The sequence below is a fragment of the Eutrigla gurnardus genome, assembly GCF_963514095.1.
Source record: "Eutrigla gurnardus genome assembly, chromosome: 18".
Classification (NCBI taxonomy): domain Eukaryota; kingdom Metazoa; phylum Chordata; class Actinopteri; order Perciformes; family Triglidae; genus Eutrigla; species Eutrigla gurnardus.
Window position 1 is genome coordinate 4,817,079 of NC_139929.1, and position 19,473 is coordinate 4,836,551.

The window sequence follows — 19,473 nt, forward strand, 5'->3', positions numbered from 1 at the left end:
ACAACACACACAAAAAGCAGGGCTCCTCTCTCATGTCACCCACATGACAGCCTTCTCTTGTGTAATGGTCGCTTGTTTCTAGTGGGATGCACATCAGTGTTTGGCCGTACTCGCTCTCCGTCGTGATGTCAGCTCTGTACCAGGGCACGGACGTTTCCTCTCCGGATAAATTCCTGGCCTTGAAGGACGTGAGAGAGGTGAAAGAGGAGACGACGCTGGACGAGAAGCTCTTCTTGCTGGCGTGTGAGAAAGGTCTGTTGTGTGTGTGTGTGTGTGTGTGTGTGTGTGTGTGTATACTCAATATGGTGCGTTTAAGAGCACAGGGGAAAACACGATTTTAATGTAGGCTTTGTTTATTATAGGCTGTTTATTATAAGAGATAATTCCTGAAGGACTATCATGCACTGTAGGTAAAATACATCATGACTAACAGCTTGACAGATTTCCAGCAATGCCATCGCAGCAAACTGTACAGTCATACCACTTTCTCCAGTGAATACCTCTCACAGCTGCCTACATGTTGGCTACTGTAGAACTGTGCCCACAGGGGTTGAGATATATTTAGCTGGATGTCTGCTCTCCTGCAACTTTCCTTTCTCTCCCCGGTCTGCTGACTCTTTTTTTTTTCACAGCTCGTAAACGAGGAAAAGTTAACGAAACCGAAGAGAAAACTGCTAGTGGAAGAGGCATGGCTATCCTCATGTCGTCAGACGGGGATGGAGGGGGGGAGAATGGCTCATTGATAACTTGACAGAGGTTGTTTTTAGGGTTTTAAGGTGTGCACGCCTGCAGCTGCCAGTGTAGCCATATAAAGCCTCTCCAAACGTGGCCCAGCCACAGAAAGTGTCCTTTGAGGGAGATGTTATTGTTGCACGCGGCCGGAGGTTAAGAGGACGGCTGGAGCCGAGCCTGCTCTCCCGGAGTGTTTGCCTTTCGTTGGCCCAACATCTGTGTGTGTGTGTGTGTGTGTTTGGCGACATCCAATGCTTTCGTAGCTTCTGACTTTTTGTCTTTGCAAAGGTGACTACTACATGGTGAAGAAACTGCTGGAGGAGAACCGCCACGGGGAGCTCAACCTGAACTGCGTGGACGTGCTGGGCCGGGATTCCATCACCATCACCATCGAGAACGAGAACCTGGACATCCTGCAGCTGCTCCTGGAACATGGCTGCCAGGTAGAAACACCAGATTTTACAATGTTGTCGGCGTTTCATCTGCTATCCGACTGCTACTAACGTTTTTTCTGCGTAGGCGACGGATGCCTTGTTGGTGGCCATAGACTCCGAGGTGGTGGGAGCTGTGGACATCCTCCTCAACCACAGGCCAAGGAGATCCTCCAAGCCCTCCATTGCTGTCAGTCGCCTCTTTATCACTGCTTCAAAATCAAGAAAAACACTGCAGATGCTTGAAATAATGGATCTTTTTGTGGGTTTTTTTAGAAACTGATGCAGCGGATTCAGAACCCGGAGTACTCCACCACCATGGACGTGGCTCCCGTCATCCTGGCGGCCCACAGGAACAACTACGAGATCCTGACCATGCTGCTGAAGCAGGACATCTCGCTGCCCCGGCCGCACGCCGTGGGCTGCGAGTGCACGCTCTGCAACGCCAAAAACAAAAAGGACAGCTTACGACACTCCAGGTACAGGACGTTGAATCCAGAATGAGCATGAATGTTGATTGCTTGCAGCTGAAGCTCCCATTGATGGAAACCAGAAGAGCAGCGTTGTTTTACCTAATTGTCTCGGCCATTCTCTGGTATGTAGGGGCTTAAAAACAGCAGTGAATCAGCTGTTCACGTTCTCCTCAAACACCTTGTTGTGATGATAGCACCAGCTGGAGAATGTCAGCTTAAGCAACTCAAAAAGATGATTTACCTTCACGTGCTTTTGCCTTTTATCTCAAAGAATACTTACTGTGCTGTTTGTCCCACAGAGGCTAATGCTCTGTTATTGCCAAGCTCTCTTTATCTCGCCGTAGAAAGAGAAAGAGAGAGACGGTGTTGGGTTTGCCGGTGTTGTCATGCTCCTTTTATTTCATCCAACTTGTGGTTTTACACCGAAAGATAATATTCGCTATAAACTGTAATTCAAGGGGAAGCTGCCTTCCGCAGGAAATAGTGGGGGTTTTTTTGTAGCTTCCCACACAATCCGCTTTTCTCTTTCTCACATGTAAACATCTGTAAACCAGTCTCACCTTGTCGGATCAGGTTTCGCCTGGACATCTACCGCTGCTTGGCCAGCCCCTCTCTCATCATGCTGACTGAAGAAGATCCCATCCTCAGGGCCTTTGAGTTGAGCGCAGACCTCAAGGAGCTCAGCCTGGTCGAGGTGGAGTTCAGGTAGGATGCCGTGAAGCCCGTGTCTTTATAGGATATAACCAATGAGAAATCTTTCACGTCTGATCGTATCTTAATTTCCTTCGCTCCAGGAACGATTATGACGATCTGGCGAAGCAGTGCAAGATGTTTGCCAAGGATCTGCTGGCTCAGGCCAGAAATTCTCGAGAGCTGGAAGTGATCCTCAACCACACATCCAACGAGGACCACGTTGACAAGAGAGGCCTACTGGAGGAGCGCATGAACCTCAGTCGACTCAAGCTCGCCATCAAGTACAACCAAAAAGAGGTTAGACAGTCAGTCTGTAACGTAAGTGAGTCGAGGAAATCATAGGTAATGGGTAAAAATAATATATATCTGTTATCAATTACCTCTTATTTACTGTTCTATTGATTGGCCGTAACATCTGTCCCAGCATACCATCTGCTTGTCTCGTGGAAATATGAGTTTGGCAGAATAAAGCGCTGCCTCCAGGCAACGGCGGTCAAAGATGAGAAATTTCCAAAGTAAAGTTTGGAAGTTTGAAGCTCGAGGACAATTTACAGCCGGGATGGCTCGGTGTGAAGATTGTGACTCATACATCACCCAGCTCAGCTAGTGGCACATCATTATCTGCTGCAGGAGGGGGAAAAAACACTGATAAGCATCGTCTTATGGTTGCACATCGGAGAACAACTCCCTGAGAGACTTATTTATGGTTTGCGGTTGGGTTTTTTATTGAATTCCATTATAGCTGATTTGGAAATGTGCTGTTAGGCTGTTTCCCCCATTTCCTGTCCTGTCTTTGCTAAACTCAGCTAACCGACTGCTGGCTGTGGCTTTAAATCCATCCTAGAAGGGATTAGCATCGATATTCTCATCAAACCTCATCAAAGCAAGACATTAAAACTGAATTTGCTAATTCAGCCTGTAATCTCTTCATACGGTGGCATATTAGGGCTACTGTAGGAAGAAAAAAACAGGCCGAGAGAGGAAAAAAGTCCCAAATTTGCGAGTTTATTACGATGCTAACAACTGGCATTTAAGCTAGCTAACTTCCGGTGAATGTACGCATTTATTTTTTTAATAAACAACGCCTTGTTAGGGTCCTTAGGGTGATGGCTGTTGTTGTTTTTATTTATATGAGGCCCAATTGTCATCTTATGAGTATTTATTGATCGGGCGGTTGGGCTAAGATGCTAGCGGTAGCTTTCACTTGTCATAGCTGATATAAACAAGTTGCTAGCTTCCGCTAACACCGGATGTTTGCCGTTACAATGCAAGTGAAAGCTACTGCTAGCATCTTAGCCCAACCGTCCGATCAATAAACACCCATAAGATGACAATTTGACTCATTTTCTCTGAATATTGCCCACCTCTCTCGGCTACTATCAACTTCTTCACGTTGATATTTCCCCCCCCCCAGTTTGTGGCTCAGTCCAACTGTCAGCAGTTCCTGAACACGGTCTGGTTCGGCGAGACGGCGAGCTACCGGCGCAAACACACCTGCCTGAAGATGGCGACGGTCCTGAGCGTGGCCATGCTGTGGCCGCTGCTCTCCGTCTGCTACCTGCTGGTGCCGCGCTCCCGCGTGGGCCAGATCATCCACACGCCGTTCGTCAAGTTCATCATCCACAGCGCCTCCTACTTCAGCTTCCTGCTGCTGCTCAACCTGTACTCTCTGGTCTACAACGAGGGCAAGAAGAACACCATGGGCCCCGCGCTGGAGATGATAGATTACCTGCTCATCCTCTGGATCATAGGTCAGCTTTTACACTCATAACTAACGTGCTGTATGGATGCTATGTGCAGAGGCGGATGTCGTTATATAGGCTATGTTTCACCGCTTAGAGGGCAGATTCCTCTAATTGATCGATATGCAACTCCAACATCTCGACGCACACAATAGAACTAGGAATAGAATCGGAATTCAATCACACAAACCCAGAATTGAATAGAATAACGTTGCATCGCGGAGTGAAAATGAGAGATTCCTGTTATGGTCTGGCTAAAGTCCAGGATCCCGTATCTCATAATCCCATTAGGCAAGATCATGACAAACAGCTGCTCCGACGCTAAACGACAGAAAGTCTGGTTTGACTGGATTCAATCTGTCAGCTCTGCTCTCTAATCGAGCTCCGTGGGAATGAAGAGCTTCTTCTTTTCACTGAACTCGGTCACATAAACATGTATTTGAAAGACAACACGCGTGCACACGAGTCCATGTCTGTTCGGATGAGGCGGGATAGTGACAGTTAGAAATTGACTGCCTCTCTCTCTCTCTCTCTCTCTCTCTCTCTGGGGAAAAGGCCTCTCTCCAGTGCCATCCTCTTCTGCCAAGAATCCATTAGCATGAGCGTTCAATCGCGTTAATGGCCCCGGCCTTCTCAGCAGAGATATGGTTGCAGCATCCTAACCCCCCCCCCCCACATTCACCAGACACAAAGCAGCTCAAACCACACCTCATCGGCCTGGGTCTCGCTGTCACCCCCGGGTTGATAAATCGTCCCCATAACTGCACCTGACAGGTTATAGAAGCATGTAGAAGCCATTGACTTCTATTATTCAGCGTTATGAAGATGGTTCTGGGGGTAATTTGCAATTCATTCTGTATTCTGCAGGACTGAGATCAGCAGTCGAGTCATTAGAAATGGTGTAATGGGTTTTTTTTTTCTCTCCACGGGCCGAGATTGGCCTTAGGGGGCGAAGATTCCTGAAGTACGGCTAAAGGAGCAACATCAAAGATCAATTTTAATAACTTCAGCAGTTTTTTTTCCCTTCTCATTGCAAAACAGCTGCAAAAGATGGGATGGTCCAGATTTCATGCTCCGGGGTCTCCGCAGCATCAACAAACACCCCCAGATATGTTAAATCACAAGGATGGAGTTTCTAATGATTTACAAATCAAATGCAAATGTTATCACAAATGTGGAAAGGGTTCTATTAGCGACACAGCAGCTTTCCATTTCTTTTTCATTTCCATTGTTCTCTCTTTCTCCCACGTTACCCCCCCCTCCCCTCCTCTCATCTTTCTCCTGCTCTCTCCATCTGCTATCCCCCTGAGCCAGATGCCTCACATTAATGGGGAAATCAGATGCTGAGACTGTGAGTGTGTCTGTGGGCTGGGCTACTTGCTTGTGTGTCTCGATGCATTTGTTGTTTATGATTGAATTGCAATCATATCATAGTAAAAATAATGGGATTCACGTGTCAAAACCCCACCTGCTCACTTTTTTGTTGAAACCATGTAAAACCAATAGCAGATCGATCAGGTTGGATGTAATCGTTTCTGAATCCCGGCGTAGAAAACGTGTCGCCGTTTGCCTTGACTTGAGTTTCCCACTCTTCATTTTTATTATCCCTACTGTACGTTTAGAATTGATGGAATTCCACTCACGGAGAGACATAGACATCCATCTTTATTAAATTCCGCACACCTCCTTAAATCCCACGGACGACGCGTTCTCAGCACATTAATCTCCAGTTTTCTGCGTCTCATATGTTCCCCGGGGCTCCCACCGTGAGATGACTTATGGTCGAAGCCATTTTTGAAATTGTTTGGGATGACAGCGAAATGCCTTTGTGTGTGTGTGTGATCACGGTGTAGGAATGGTGTGGTCCGACGTGAAGCGCCTGTGGTACGAGGGGCTGGAAGACTTCCTGGAAGAGTCGAGGAACCAGCTGAGCTTCGTAATGAACTCCCTTTACCTCGCCACCTTTGCCCTCAAGATCGTTGCTCATAGCATGGTATACACACACACACACACACACACACAGAGGAGGAGGAGGGATAACTTGCATGCAAAGCTGCATTGAAGAAGTTAATCCCTTTCACTATACATAGATTTTTCCTTATTTGCTTTCCTGCCCGGAGTTAAATGAGTAGATAAAGACGCTTCGGCTAGCAGGCAGTTAGCTTAGCTTAGATGAAAGACTGGAAACGAGGGGAATATCTAGCGTGGCTCATTTATTTAATCTTCATAAAAAGCAACAAGTTGTGGCTTTACTGTGGGTCGTGAACCTGACTAATGTGGCTGTTTTTTCGTCTCGTTTCCAGTGTTTATACTCAGCCAAGATAACTGTCTGCTGGCTGTAGCCTCACATTCACCAGACAGTGAGTGGTACTAAACACGTCATCTGGCGCTCTGCGAGAAAGTTATACTTGCAGGAAAATATTTTTAATTCATACATTCTGAAGATTCTTGATGTCTCTATTTTCATCTGTGTTACAATGAAACTATTAAAGGTTATTCCCACATTTTAATAGGATAGTTTAGATGCCACACATCAGGTACGCACATAAGTAAATTCACATTTTTGCTTGTTCTTCAGTTCAAGAACTCAGAGGACACGGAGAGGAAGAACTGGGACGCCTTCCATCCCATCCTGGTTGCCGAGGGCCTCTTCGCCTTTGCCAACGTCCTGAGTTACCTGCGACTCTTCTTCATGTACACCACCAGCTCCATACTGGGACCGCTGCAGGTAGGGAAAAAGATTTCACAGTAAGAATTCGATTCCCAGTGGAGCCAGACATGCATCAAATAAAAAAAAATAAAAAAAGAAGAAGAAAAGACCTCTGCGGGAAGGTTGAGATCACATAAGCATTCATAGCTTTGTAAAAACACTTCAACACATACGCCGCCCACGCTCTTCCTCTCCCGGCGAAGTGCGAACACTCAAGGACAAGCCTTCACTAAACATCACACCAGCTGTGCTCAGCAGTAGCATAACCATCATCATGGGCGTTAAAGTAGGAGCTATAAGATGAATTATGCTCATGACAAACCCAAGCGTTATGAAGCTTTGCAGCTTGAGTCGCCATATCATATCATCATTCACGTAGATTATCATCATTGTGAATGAGTGCACAAAAATGGATTTCTCAAGCTTCACTGTAGGCTGCGTGTTAAGAGCTGACTCTGTACGCCCACGTCACGTTTTCAGGCACATGCTGTCAGTCTGATCCCTCTTTACTGCAACTGCTACTTTGGCTGCATGGGAATTACAGAAAATCATCAAAATGTTTTCAATCAGTTTCTGTACTTTTCAATGCTCTGTTTGAAGAATGCATCAAAAATGATAACATGTGTTTTTCTTTTCTGACGATGTGAGATATGCAGGATTTGACATTTTTAAACAACAAACGGCTGGATTATGATCAGTATGACTGCAGTACTTTAGAGAGACAAAAACCATCCAATTCAAAAGTAAACTTCTCTGAATCCTGTTTTTGATCAGCTTGATTCAGACTTAGACTGTGCTGGCAGTGTCATTCAGAATAAGCAGATACGTTCTGATTTTTCTCAAAATTTGAGAATGTTTATTGAGTTTTGCTCATCTGCTTTATACCTCTTACACAACCCAAAACATTTAATAACAAAAAATGTTTTCGCCAGCTCGTTTCATAATTCCTTAACTACAAGACGACCTCTCTTCTTACACAAGGAGGTTTGAATGGAGGAGAGTGACATTCACCTGCCTGTGATAAGTCAAAAACAAAAAAGCCTGCAGCTGCATAGGTTTCATCTCTTTATGCTGAGCAATATCCTGTGCACTGTCAACAAAACTTTTCTGTTATGTCACTGTTTTTCCACCTTCCTGGAAGAGCCCAAAATGTGCTTTCAATATTTTCTTCTCAGGCTCTTCCACCACGTCAGTGGCAGAGGTGTCCCTTTTTATCACATCGTGATTTTGCGTAACATCCTGCCAGCTGGCAGAAAGATAGAAAAGCCAGCCAACTTCTGACTTTTTGCTGCCAGAATTTTGTTTTTTTTCCCCCTCTGTGTGTGTGTCTTTATATAAACAGTCTTCAGGTATGCAGTGATGTCAGTTTATCTGTATGTATGCCTTCCTGCCATTAAGTCTGCTTATAAAACAATAAGGGTGCCCTGCAGAATGCCCTGTCTCCTCCATCTTTCCCCCTCTGTGACATCACTGTCTGGCCGGTTTTTGGCAGGATGGGAAAAAAAGATTAGCTTTGGAAATAGATGTGGCTGTGTGTGTGTGTGTGTGTGTGTGTGTGTGTGTGTGTGTGTGTGTGTGTGTGTGTGTGTGTGTGTGTGTGTGTGTGTGTGTGTGTGTGTGTGTGTGTGTGTGTTACGTAGACACGCCTCCCTGCTTATACACACGCCGCCCACACGTTTCCACAGCAATTAGTTGCACTCAGACGAGCTCCTGCTCACGCAGACGGCATGTGGGGTTTTTGCGGTAACGTCTGATTCCGTTCCTTCCCGAATCGGCCGGCTCACATTTCTCCCGGTTGCTGCCCCCTGCTGAGGTTGGAAAGAGTGACTGAAAGTGTGTGTGTGTGTGTCCACTATCAATAGTGTGCTTACAATGAGCTCACTCATGGCCCAGCCTTCACCTCACCGCCCGTCTCCCATCACTGATGACACACCGGGAGACGTGCATGAGTGTGTTCGGGAGAAAACACCCATGCTGTGCTCTCCCCCCCCCTCCTCCTACATATGAGCAGAAGTGTAAAAGCTTCACCAGCTGCTTCTCGAAGACAATGCATCATATAAAGAGACTCACCACTGGAAAACATTTCAAACTAATTGGAAACAGCATTGAAAACCGTTCCAGAAACATCTTGGTCAACAATAAAAACATAAACATAAGATGTTTCTCTCATTCGAAGCCAATTCACTTCATTTATAGAGCAATTATACAAAAATACATCTGCACCAAAAGTGCTTCACAGATGTATTCCAATAATTAAAATTAACTGGAAGTGTTCCTCCACATCCATTGATGTACAATTTGTATCATTTGTTGTTAGAATAAAATGTGCATTATTTCTGACACAGTTATTGCTCTGCATACTTTTTGGCAAATTAATATTTATTGTGCATTCAAAGTGCCTTAAAAGCATGAGACCCCCTCCAGTAGAGATTAAGCTTCTGTCCTGCTGCATTCCTGCTCTGTTTGTACAGTGACTAAGTTAGGCAACCTGTCAGTCTGTCCAGCAGGGGAACACCCTCAGCTCCTAAATCACATGTGTGTGGCACAGGGGGGGGGATTTAGTCATGACAAGAGAATGAACCGCCCCAAATAGACTAGCCCTTCTCCTCAAACAAGCTGCCTGCGGTTTTTCAGAGCAAACACTCACCCTGAGGTGCAGGGAGAGCGGTCACCCCTCACATTGGACACTCTATGTGTTTGTGTTGTCGGAAAGGGCGAGCGTTGCTCCGACCTTGTTTGAGCATCTCTAGGTCCTAGTAAACAGATAAGCCACTCAGGTTTATATATACACTCGCTTTCCAATAGTCTGAGAAGGCTTTCACTGTCTTCAAGTTTTTTTTTTTGGCTTCTTCCATGTTTGTCTGTTTATTCCTCAGGGCACAAGAATATGTTGTTTTTTCCACTTCCTCAGGGGGTCGTTGCAAAACGAGAACATATGAGGGGAGGATGGTGTTGAAAGAGTACCAACACATCGCAATCAAGTAGTTATATAAAGTTTTAAACATAGCATTATTACTCGTAATAGAAGGAAAGTCACAGGTGTAACAAATAACAATGGCTGCATTCCATTTAGCTGTTCCCTGCTGTTTTAGAGCACAGATTACTAGGAAGCTTTAATGGACTATTTCCATCATTAAGTCTATTTGTTTTAAGTATGCTTTTCCTGCTTAAACGTCAGCTGGGGGAAAAAATGTGTGTACGCTTGTCTCTGGAGTTATTTGTATGCCAATTTTAAAAAAAGTACACAAATAAGAACATCTAGTCCATCAAATGGAGTTACATCAGCCCTTCAGTCCACATCGCACCCAGACACCCAAGGGTCACCGCCTGCAGAGAACTGACTCATGTCTACTCGATTCCATCAAGCAGGATTAACAGCCAAATATCCATGTTTATCCTCAGATCTCCATGGGTCAGATGCTGCAGGAGTTTGGCAAGTTCCTGGGCCTCTTCCTGTTGGTGTTATTCTCCTTCACCATCGGACTCACCCAGCTCTACGGAAAAGACCAGAAGGATCCGGACAAGAATCCGACGAAGGACTGCGAGGGCATTTTCTGCCAGCAGCAGAGCAACGATGCATTCCACACGTACGGGATCTGTGGTTCGGTACTGCGTTGGCAGCGGCGATGAATGTGCAGAATGCTGATCTCTACCTGTTTTTCACAGGTTTATGGGGACCTGCTATGCCCTGTTCTGGTACATCTTCTCCCTGGCACACGTGGCGCTCTTCGTCACCCGCATCAGCTACACCGAGGAGCTGCGCTCCTTCGTGGGCGCCATGATCATCGGCACCTACAACATCGTGGTGGTCATCGTGCTGACCAAGCTGCTGGTGGCCATGCTCCATAAGAGCTTCAGACAAATTGCTGTAAGTGCAAACACATAATGGCTTCTCTGTTGCCGTTAAGGGCAATTTGGTTTTAACGTGGAACCCCCCCGAAAAATGCAACTGTTTTCATTTACTGTTAAGATTAGATTTTTTTTTTTTTTCTTTCTCTCTAATTCACCCTGAAATGTGCCGCAGATGTTAAATCGTTTTTGTTTTCTGGAACCCTGCGGTGCATTCGCTGTTTTCTTTGGAACAACCGTTCGATTATGCTAAGTGAAGCATCATTGTCCCGAAAAAAAATCCGTCCCCTCGAGGATTTTCCCCGAAAAAGGGGATAGACGGTGTTTTTTTTGCATTTTCAGCATTCCTCTCTAAATGGAGAACAGAGTGTGAAAGTGAATTCTCCCACATTGCTGTGTCTTTTCTGCAGAATCACGAGGATAAGGAGTGGAAGTTCGCCCGGGCCAAGCTGTGGCTCAGCTACTTCGACGACAAGTGCACCATGCCGCCGCCGTTCAACATCCTCCCCTCCCCGAAGACCGTCTGCTACCTGGTCACCAGCATGAGCAAGTGGATCTGCTCCCACACCTCCAAGGGCAAGGTGAAGCGACAGAACAGCCTCAAGGTGAGGTTTTTAATTCTACTCCTTCCTGAAATCTGTAATTTATGCAAAATCCTGATATGGATCTGATTATTTTTAACCCAGGAGTGGAAGAACCTGAAGCAGAAGCGTGACGAGAACTACCAGAAGATCATGTGCTGCCTGGTTCACCGCTACTTGACGTCCACGCGGCAGAAGATGCAGAGCACGGACCAGGCGACCGTGGAGAACCTGAACGACCTGCGCCAAGACCTCTCCAAGTTTCGGAACGAGATGAGGGACCTGCTTGGCTTCCGGACCTCCAAATACGCCATGTTCTACCCGAGGAGCTAAAAAAAAGAATAAAGGACTAGATATCTCCTCCCCTTATCCCTCTCCTTTTGACGAAAACCTCTGCTTCTCGTTTATCTGGGATGCTGTGTGATCCGAGCATGTGCAAAAAAAACTCTTTTGAGTCGCAGAGGCAACTTTTAAACCCGAACCTTAATTAGAAATATATATATATGCTGTATATATATATATATACATATTGTCCACCAAAGCACCAATGTATTATTCTCAGCTATTTATCCTTTTTTCGTAAATAAAGAAAGCCATTGTTTTCAGACTATGGAACGTTTTTGACCCTCCGAGGGTTTTAATGGCATAAAGAGCCGATTTAGCTTGAATACAAATGCTGCTTTTTTGTTGTTGATTCTCTTCTTGAAAACTGATCTGTGGCCAGCCAGAAATCTGTCAACGGCTCAGCCAACTGGCAAGTAGTCGGGTCCACATGAGAGTCACATTACACACACCTGATCCATTCTCATGCTGAGCTGCCTCGACCTCAACCGACCAATTCACAGATTATTTGGCATATTTTGCTTTCCAGCTTAAAGTCTTTGAACAAAGACGGACAAAACACGAGGGACACGTTAAAGGAGTTTTATTTGGGAAGATGAAAACAATAAAATATAAATAATATTCACAGACTTTTTTCATATGAAAATATTTTTTTTTTTCATTTCATACTTTCATTGCCTTTTACAAAACAAGTTTATGATGTATGCTGATAGTAAACTAAAGAAAAAAGAGCTTTGGCGAGGAAGGTCCTCAATTTCTTTCACATAAAACCAGCATAAAAATGATATCTAAAGGAATCTTGTATATATTAAATATTGCACTTTTTTTTAAATCACCACTTAAATACCTTCCAAATCATTTCCATTGAAATTGAAGACAGAAAAATGAACTGCGGGTTCTTAACGTCGTCATTAAATCTACAAGAATCAGCTGTGACATATCCCCATATGCATATTAATCTTCTGAAATGTTGGAATATATTTGTTTTAATGCACATTAATAATAAATCCTGCTGTTTATCCACATTGTGCTCCACAGCCTCAAAGGGGGAAACGGCTGAAAAGTAAAAAAAATGTGAAAGTGCCATCGCAGGATGTCAGAACAGATGTGCACGCTAGAAATGTTATGAATGTGAGAATAATGGTGGCAGCGTCGACTTATTGTGTTGCTGAGTTAGCAAAAGCAGGCTAATTGATGGTACTTAGTGTCATCTTGTCTAAAAACACAGCTACATTTCTTCAAATCTAAATTGCCCCTATTCGAATAAATCATTTGGATCATTTCTTTTTGTTCTGGCATCGCTGCATCCAGATTTAGTTTTGTTGTTGTTGCCTAATTGTTTCCATCCACAGCCGAGCCTCGGCCCGACCCCCGTCCGCCAGAGAAACCTCAGCACCGCTTGTTTTGCAGGACGTTGAGTCCTTTCTGGTTCTTCGTCTTAAACGCCATAACAAAGTGCTGCGGGGCGATTTTCCCCCGGCCCTCCTCGTCCACCTGGCCCATGAAGACGTAGTTCAAGCCTGGAGAGGTCACACACAAAAAAACCTGAATGCAGTGGCGGAAAACGGCAGAGACATTCAGGGGAGGCCGCGCATCAGAATCTCCACACGGCAGCTCATATGTTTATATGCGGAGACATATAAACATATTTAACGCTTCGGACTGCCGCTCACCTAACACAGCGAAGGAGGCAAACTCTGCAGGGTTATTTAAAACAGTCAGCCGGGAACGCCATCATTTAGGATGTGATTTGATGTGGACCTCACCTCTCCTGATGAACGGACACTTCTTGCACAGGATAACGATCTTGGTGCTCATGGTCTTCCCTGCCTGCTGGATGACCAGAGTGCCTTCTTTATACACGTTGATGATGGAGACGGTGGCGTACATGCTTCCTCCTCTCATCACCGCGGTGATGACGGTCCCGGTTATCACTGTGGAAGACACGCAAACACAGAGGTCATGACAAATACACATACAAATCCACTTAAACTGTATATATCATATATAGAATATATGTGCTTCCGGTAGAAGATGCTCGACACACAAATGAGGAAAAAAAGCCAAATGTTTAAGCAGTAAAAGAAGATGTTACCGACTAATCTGCAGGGAATTTTGCCTTTTTATTGTCATCATTAATAACCTGAAATGTGAACAATGTGTGCCTCGTACTATGACTCCTTTTAAGCTTTCAACTCCCTCCTTTTTTATGGCTCCTCCATCCATCCATGAGCTACAGTAACAACTCCTTCTAGAAAACTTAGAGAACACATCAAAGATATAATTTTATTGTAATGGGAAGACTTTCAAGGATATAAGTATTTCCAGGATATGACCTTGAAAAGATTATATATAAACATATGCAGTTTCCCTTCACACAGTGACCTCAAATAGAAAATACTAGTAAAGAATAAAAATGTATACTAAAAACTAAAGGTGTAAATGTATAAAAACAATATGTACGAATGAACAAAAAGTATTATTCACAGTTAGATGTGTAATCAGAATATCAGTCTAATCAATTAAATTCTATTTTAAGTTATTATTTCTAAGTTATCGGACATTAAAAACAGCTGTTTTTAGTCAGTGAAGCTACTTGATATCATATATTATCTAATATAGAGAGAAAACTAATAGCACACATTATTTTTGGACACATTTGTTTGAACTATTTGGTTGTGATTACAAATGTGACAAATGTGCCGGGTGAAGTTCCAGTCATTTCCTGTTTAGTCTGAAAGTCCCCAAAAAAAAGTTCTGTTTTGTCGTTTGGAGCTGCTATTTAGTCCATAGAGCTGAGCCAGTGGAGTGAGAGGGAATCACATCTCATTCAGCGTGAACAGGATTCCTTTTCACTGATGGTCCCAATATGTCTGGACTTCACGTACTGTTTCATTTCCTGACAGCGAGGAGAATAGCCAGAGGACTGCCTGCTTCACTAACGTTATTATATCTGATGCTATTGTTATGGAAACCAGTGAACCTTTTAAAAAAAAGATTCAAAAACGCACTTGATTTAACAACGCCGACAGTTACGGCTTCAAACCTTTTTTCTCAGACGACCTAAAACCTGATGTAACGTATATTTTTTTCCCATTTCCTTCGGGATCCGATGCAAATCCCAGTGAACTCTTTGAAAACGCCAATCTAACACATGTGGCAAACATCTCGGAAAGGAAAACATCAGAGGGCAGGCGAGTCGCAAACACAGGCCTGAATCAACACGCTCATTTATTACAGTTTACCCACAGTCAGAGAGCTGTGTGTGTGTGTGTGTGTGTGTGTACACTGGAGGTAACTGTGTCCTACTGTATACGCCCCCTTCGCTTCCTGACGGCCTATCAAGGACGTCTTTGAGATGCGCAGTGAGAAATCAGAGCAGCAGAGACAGTGACTGTGAAGTGCTTGTTAGGGGAGATATGGCTGCCGTCTTTGAGTCTTTGAACAAAGTTGAGGTTCTTAACTTTTATGTGAGAGCTTGGACAACATCAGTTATGTGCTTTTAAATAAAATGCAATAAGCGCCGGTGTTCTTACCGAAATTGCTGGAGCAGTAATTGCTCTCAATTGTTCCTCGTCTTTTGCATTTCTGCTGGCAAAGGGCGACGGAGTACTTCAGGGCTGTGGAGACACACACACACACACACACACACACACACACACACACACACACACACACACACACACACACACACACACACACACACACACACATAAGCACATTCAAACCTCTGCAATTGCAGTGATGCAAGCATGTAAGTCCTACTGTGTCGTAGAACGGCGAGATACTGTGACAGGAGAACATCTGCTTTCAGAGTTAGAGATAGTTTAGAGTCCATATAGGAGAGAACCCAGAAAATGTGAGGCGACTAACTAAATATTATTCTTCCTGGAGAGAAGGTCAGGAATGATAAGTCAACCGGGAAGCGCGGTCGCTTGATGACATCATGGCACCAGAATAACCTGGCTTGACTGTGATTGTGTGGGAATGTGAGTTTGAGTATGAAAATGAGCTGGAACGAAGCCCACACTGTATATGAAATGTGAGGAAAAAGACAGTTTTAGCATGTGTTGTCTTTTTTTATTTACTCCACTTTTACCTGTTTTATTTAAACAGATTATTTGTTATTATGTGAACTATTTCTCCACATGTTCTGAGTATTTAAGCAGCATAAAGTCGACTCTAGCAGAACACTTCTGTTCCTGCCCAGATCTGCTATCAGAAGCAGATTGCAGATGTCCCTCGTAAAGTGGAAGATAAACCCTTGCATGTCAGCAAGAGAATCCAGGAGCACAAAGCCAGAGCCTCTCACAGTCAAAAGAGGCGGAGTAAGGGTTTCTATTGGATGAGAGTTGCTACCTACGTATGGGCCTGGTGGTGACGGGCTGCGTGGTAGTGGTGGGTGGTATCGTGGTGACGGAGAACTTCTTGGGTCTGAACTTGTAGTGTCCAATGAAGCCGTCTGCGGTTAGACTGAGATCCGACAGGAACTGGATGAGGAGCTGGTTCCCGTCTGAGAACACCGGCCTGCAGAGAAGAAGCACACGAGCGGTGTAAACCGAGAGGAATCCGTAGGACGGGCGTTTGAGTGGAAGGAAAAGCGGAATCACCTACGCTGGGGGGCTGTCTCCGCAGTATTTGCCGATCCTCTTGGCGTCGTTGATCTCGGCCCCGTTGAAGATGGAGACGTGGTCGTAGCGGCAGTAGTTGTCTCTCTCCACGTCGAACTTCTCAAACTTGATTTCTATGATCTGCAGCCGGGAGAGGGGGGAGAAACCACGAAGCAGACGCTTTTAATGGGGCTATCGGGGTTGGCTTGTTTGATGAAAGGGTATACCCTCTCATTTGTGGGATGATGTAGTCTTGTTCCACACCCATCACACACGTTGAGCTGTCTTAAAGAGGACTCAGCATTGCACTTCTATGACATAGTGGACTCAGGGAGGACGGTTTAACAGAAAAAGGGCCAAAAATCAATGCAGGAGATGTAACTTTTTACATGTATTGCTTATTCCTTCTCTAAACCTGGTGCCTACATTACCCACAATTCAGGGTTCTATGCGTTATTTTCCAATGAGACTTATTCAAATTCACTTACATGTCTGTGTTCATATATGGATAGCCTACATCTTTATTCCCTTGAGAACTTTGCATATAACATAAATTCAGATTTTGAACTCTGACCTGGTTCTTCGGTGCCACTATGTGCCAGGAGCAGGTGACACCGGCCGGGTAGTCCTTCTCAGGCCAGTTGGGTGTTTTGAAAGTCCCAGAGGGCTTGTCCAGTCTGCCTCCACAGTACTGTTCCCCTGTGGAGTAATGACCAGAAGTTCACCTCGGATAATCAGGCGGAAAAATATGCAAAAATCAAAAATATCATTCTTGTCCCTTGAAGGAAATCATTCTTGCACATGCACATCATACCATCCTGCAAGTCACCACTACTGTAACCGGAGCTCTCACTGCCTTCTTTGTCATTATGTGCACGCTAAAAAAAGTAAGTCACTCATTAGTCGGTTTAAAAAAAGGCCAGCATGCTTCTGAGAAACATCACTTTCAGTCAATTTGTGCAGAAGACGTTGTTTTCTTTGTAACATACACTTAGATCGATGTTTGCTTTCCAACATCTCATGAAGAAGAAGAAGTACAATTTGAAAAAGTGATGAAAATAGACACTTGACAAACGTTGTGTTCAGTTTTGACAACACTCAGAGGCAACATGGCAACAGTTAAGGGTATCTTCTACCAGATGGTTGATAAACATTGTCCATTACAGCTGTCAGCTCCTTGGAGACGAAGAACCCACATTTAAAATTCCACAAAAAAAAAAGGAGAAGACATGACCTGGCAACCCTGCAGACAGGAAGAGGCTCGTTCCACTGAGTGATACTTCTGACCGGTGCCTTCTAATAAAAAAAATGCCAGTGAGAAATTCCACATCATACTGCGAGAAGTGTGAAGATATTCCTCCCATTTATTTTTGGTCCACAACCTTAAACCCATCGCCTTGCCTTAAAAGTGAATTCTACATCAGGAGGTACATTTTTTCCACCTCTGTCTGTCTGTCTGGGTATTGTGGTACTCACTGAAGACTTGTTAATTTGCCTTTTAAAGGCCGACCCTGTGCCAACACCGACACACGACCAGGCCAGGAGGCTATCAGATTCCTCTACGGGGACACACTGTAGACTATTACCTCGACATGAACTATCCTCAAATCTTCTTCTCGTGTTTGCCTACCTCTTTCGTGTGGGTGGGCAGCGGAAAAAACGGCCAGGAAGCCACTCCCAGCTGTGTTGGCATCAGACACCATCTGCAGGAGCATCTTGTTGCCCGTGGAAACCAGGGCTCCCGGCTTGAACGTCCCACAGAAGCGGCCGAGCCTCTGGCCGCTGACATGGCCGCTGTAAACATCCACAAAGTCGTAGCGGCACAGGTTGTCGCTCTCCAGGTCAATAAACCGGAAGGACAGGACCACCACCTTCCCCTCGGGGACCTGGGTGGGGGTTTAGAAGGGTTACACACAATCATCCTGATTACTGAGAGCATGTTGTGTTGTTACTTCAGTTATGTAATGTTCTCCACAGGTAGTCCAGCCAACACGCTGACTGTTTACATGTACACTAATGTAATAGAGGGAGCCAGTTTGGAAAGACAAACTGCCCTAAGATGGCTGTGGTTAGGTATTTTTAGAAAGAAATTGGAAGTTTGAGGTTAGTGAATCATGCTGTTCTACTGTGCAGCAGTTGTATGTGTTTTTAATTAACAATTTCACCATCATCACTGTCATTATTGTAAGCTTTGGTAGGAAAACAAGAGAAAATGAAATTGGACTCACTGTGATTCTCCACACACATTTGGTATTAGGGGGGTAAACTCCTGGGTACCCCTGGCTCCCGATGACTCCGGACTCCCCTGTAATGTTTCCTCCGCACGTGAAGATTGGTCTAGATGGAGGGAGAGATATTTGCTGTTTTCAAAAAAATATGTTAAAAGCAACACACGACAGCCTGCGGTAGACTCAACACAGACTTAATTCAATGCGCCATATGTCCTGGCTGGAGGCGCTCCGGACTGCAGAATATTCCTCTTAATAAACTCTGCTTTTACATGAGATCCTTTGACACCTTCCTCACTCAAATAAACTGCAGATTCATAAAAAAATAAATAATAATAATACCTCCGTTGAGACTGCGCACAGACCTCTGTCAGGAAGAGTAGACTCCATGCGCAAAAAACGCTGCACGTTCTCCACATTGTTGGGTTAACGGAGCAGGCTCTTCGCCTGTTTTCGCCCCGCGACATGAATGGCATTGTGTGCAGCGGCTCTAACGATGGTGTAAAGTCCCCAGGAGTTCCTGCGGGGAGTTTTAGCAACTGCAAAGCCGGAGCAGATGAATATAGCGTTTGTTCTGCGTGGAAGGAGGGACGGAGCGCAGGGCAGGCTGCTGCTTTTTCCCCCCCCAAAAAAAGGAAAAAAAAAAAAAAAAAACATTACAGAAAAGGCTGGGAGGGTGTGAGGTCTAGCAGTAGTTTCCTATACGGCACCTGGTCTGAAAAACCTTGAAGGAGGTGGCATGAAACTTGAATTTCTCCAGAAGTCATACAGACTATATATAATATATATATATATATATATTTTTTTTTTATTATTATTTTTTTAATTATAATTTTTTTTTAAAGCCCTAGGCCAATATATATATATTTTTTTCCTTTTATATTTTTACAGGAATACATTTTTTTAATAGCTTGAAACATCATTAAAAAGAGATAAAAAAATATGTGTGTGAAATCTAAGGTTTTGGGGCGTCATAATAACAAGCACAGGTAACAGAAATATAACTCTGCTGGATATACATAGAGATAGAATGAGAGCGAGAGCACCACCTGCTGGACTAACATGGCACAACCAGCTACTTG

At 44.5% G+C, this 19,473-nt stretch overlaps 2 protein-coding genes across 2 annotated transcripts; one reads left to right on the forward strand and one right to left on the reverse strand.

Annotated features, from left to right (window-relative positions):
- Window positions 1-65: 65 nt before the first annotated feature.
- On the forward strand, window positions 66-11,741 carry trpc1 (transient receptor potential cation channel, subfamily C, member 1). Its single transcript, XM_084034100.1, has 13 exons — window positions 66-252; window positions 1,021-1,175; window positions 1,252-1,353; window positions 1,440-1,642; window positions 2,210-2,341; window positions 2,431-2,626; window positions 3,744-4,080; window positions 5,925-6,064; window positions 6,650-6,799; window positions 10,184-10,368; window positions 10,448-10,649; window positions 11,041-11,235; window positions 11,317-11,741. The coding sequence occupies exons 1-13, from the start codon at window positions 87-89 to the stop codon at window positions 11,542-11,544; spliced, it is 2,391 nt and encodes a 796-aa protein (XP_083890226.1). The 5' UTR covers window positions 66-86; the 3' UTR covers window positions 11,545-11,741.
- Window positions 11,742-12,120: 379 nt separating this feature from the next.
- On the reverse strand, window positions 12,121-19,025 carry pcolce2b (procollagen C-endopeptidase enhancer 2b). The gene is made up of 9 exons (XM_084034101.1): window positions 18,734-19,025; window positions 18,392-18,500; window positions 17,794-18,049; window positions 16,738-16,862; window positions 16,168-16,304; window positions 15,917-16,080; window positions 15,090-15,173; window positions 13,320-13,487; window positions 12,121-13,073 (listed from the first exon to the last, which is right to left on the reverse strand). The coding sequence occupies exons 1-9, from the start codon at window positions 18,865-18,867 to the stop codon at window positions 12,943-12,945; spliced, it is 1,308 nt and encodes a 435-aa protein (XP_083890227.1). The 5' UTR covers window positions 18,868-19,025; the 3' UTR covers window positions 12,121-12,942.
- Between the last annotated feature and the right edge of the window lie 448 nt (window positions 19,026-19,473).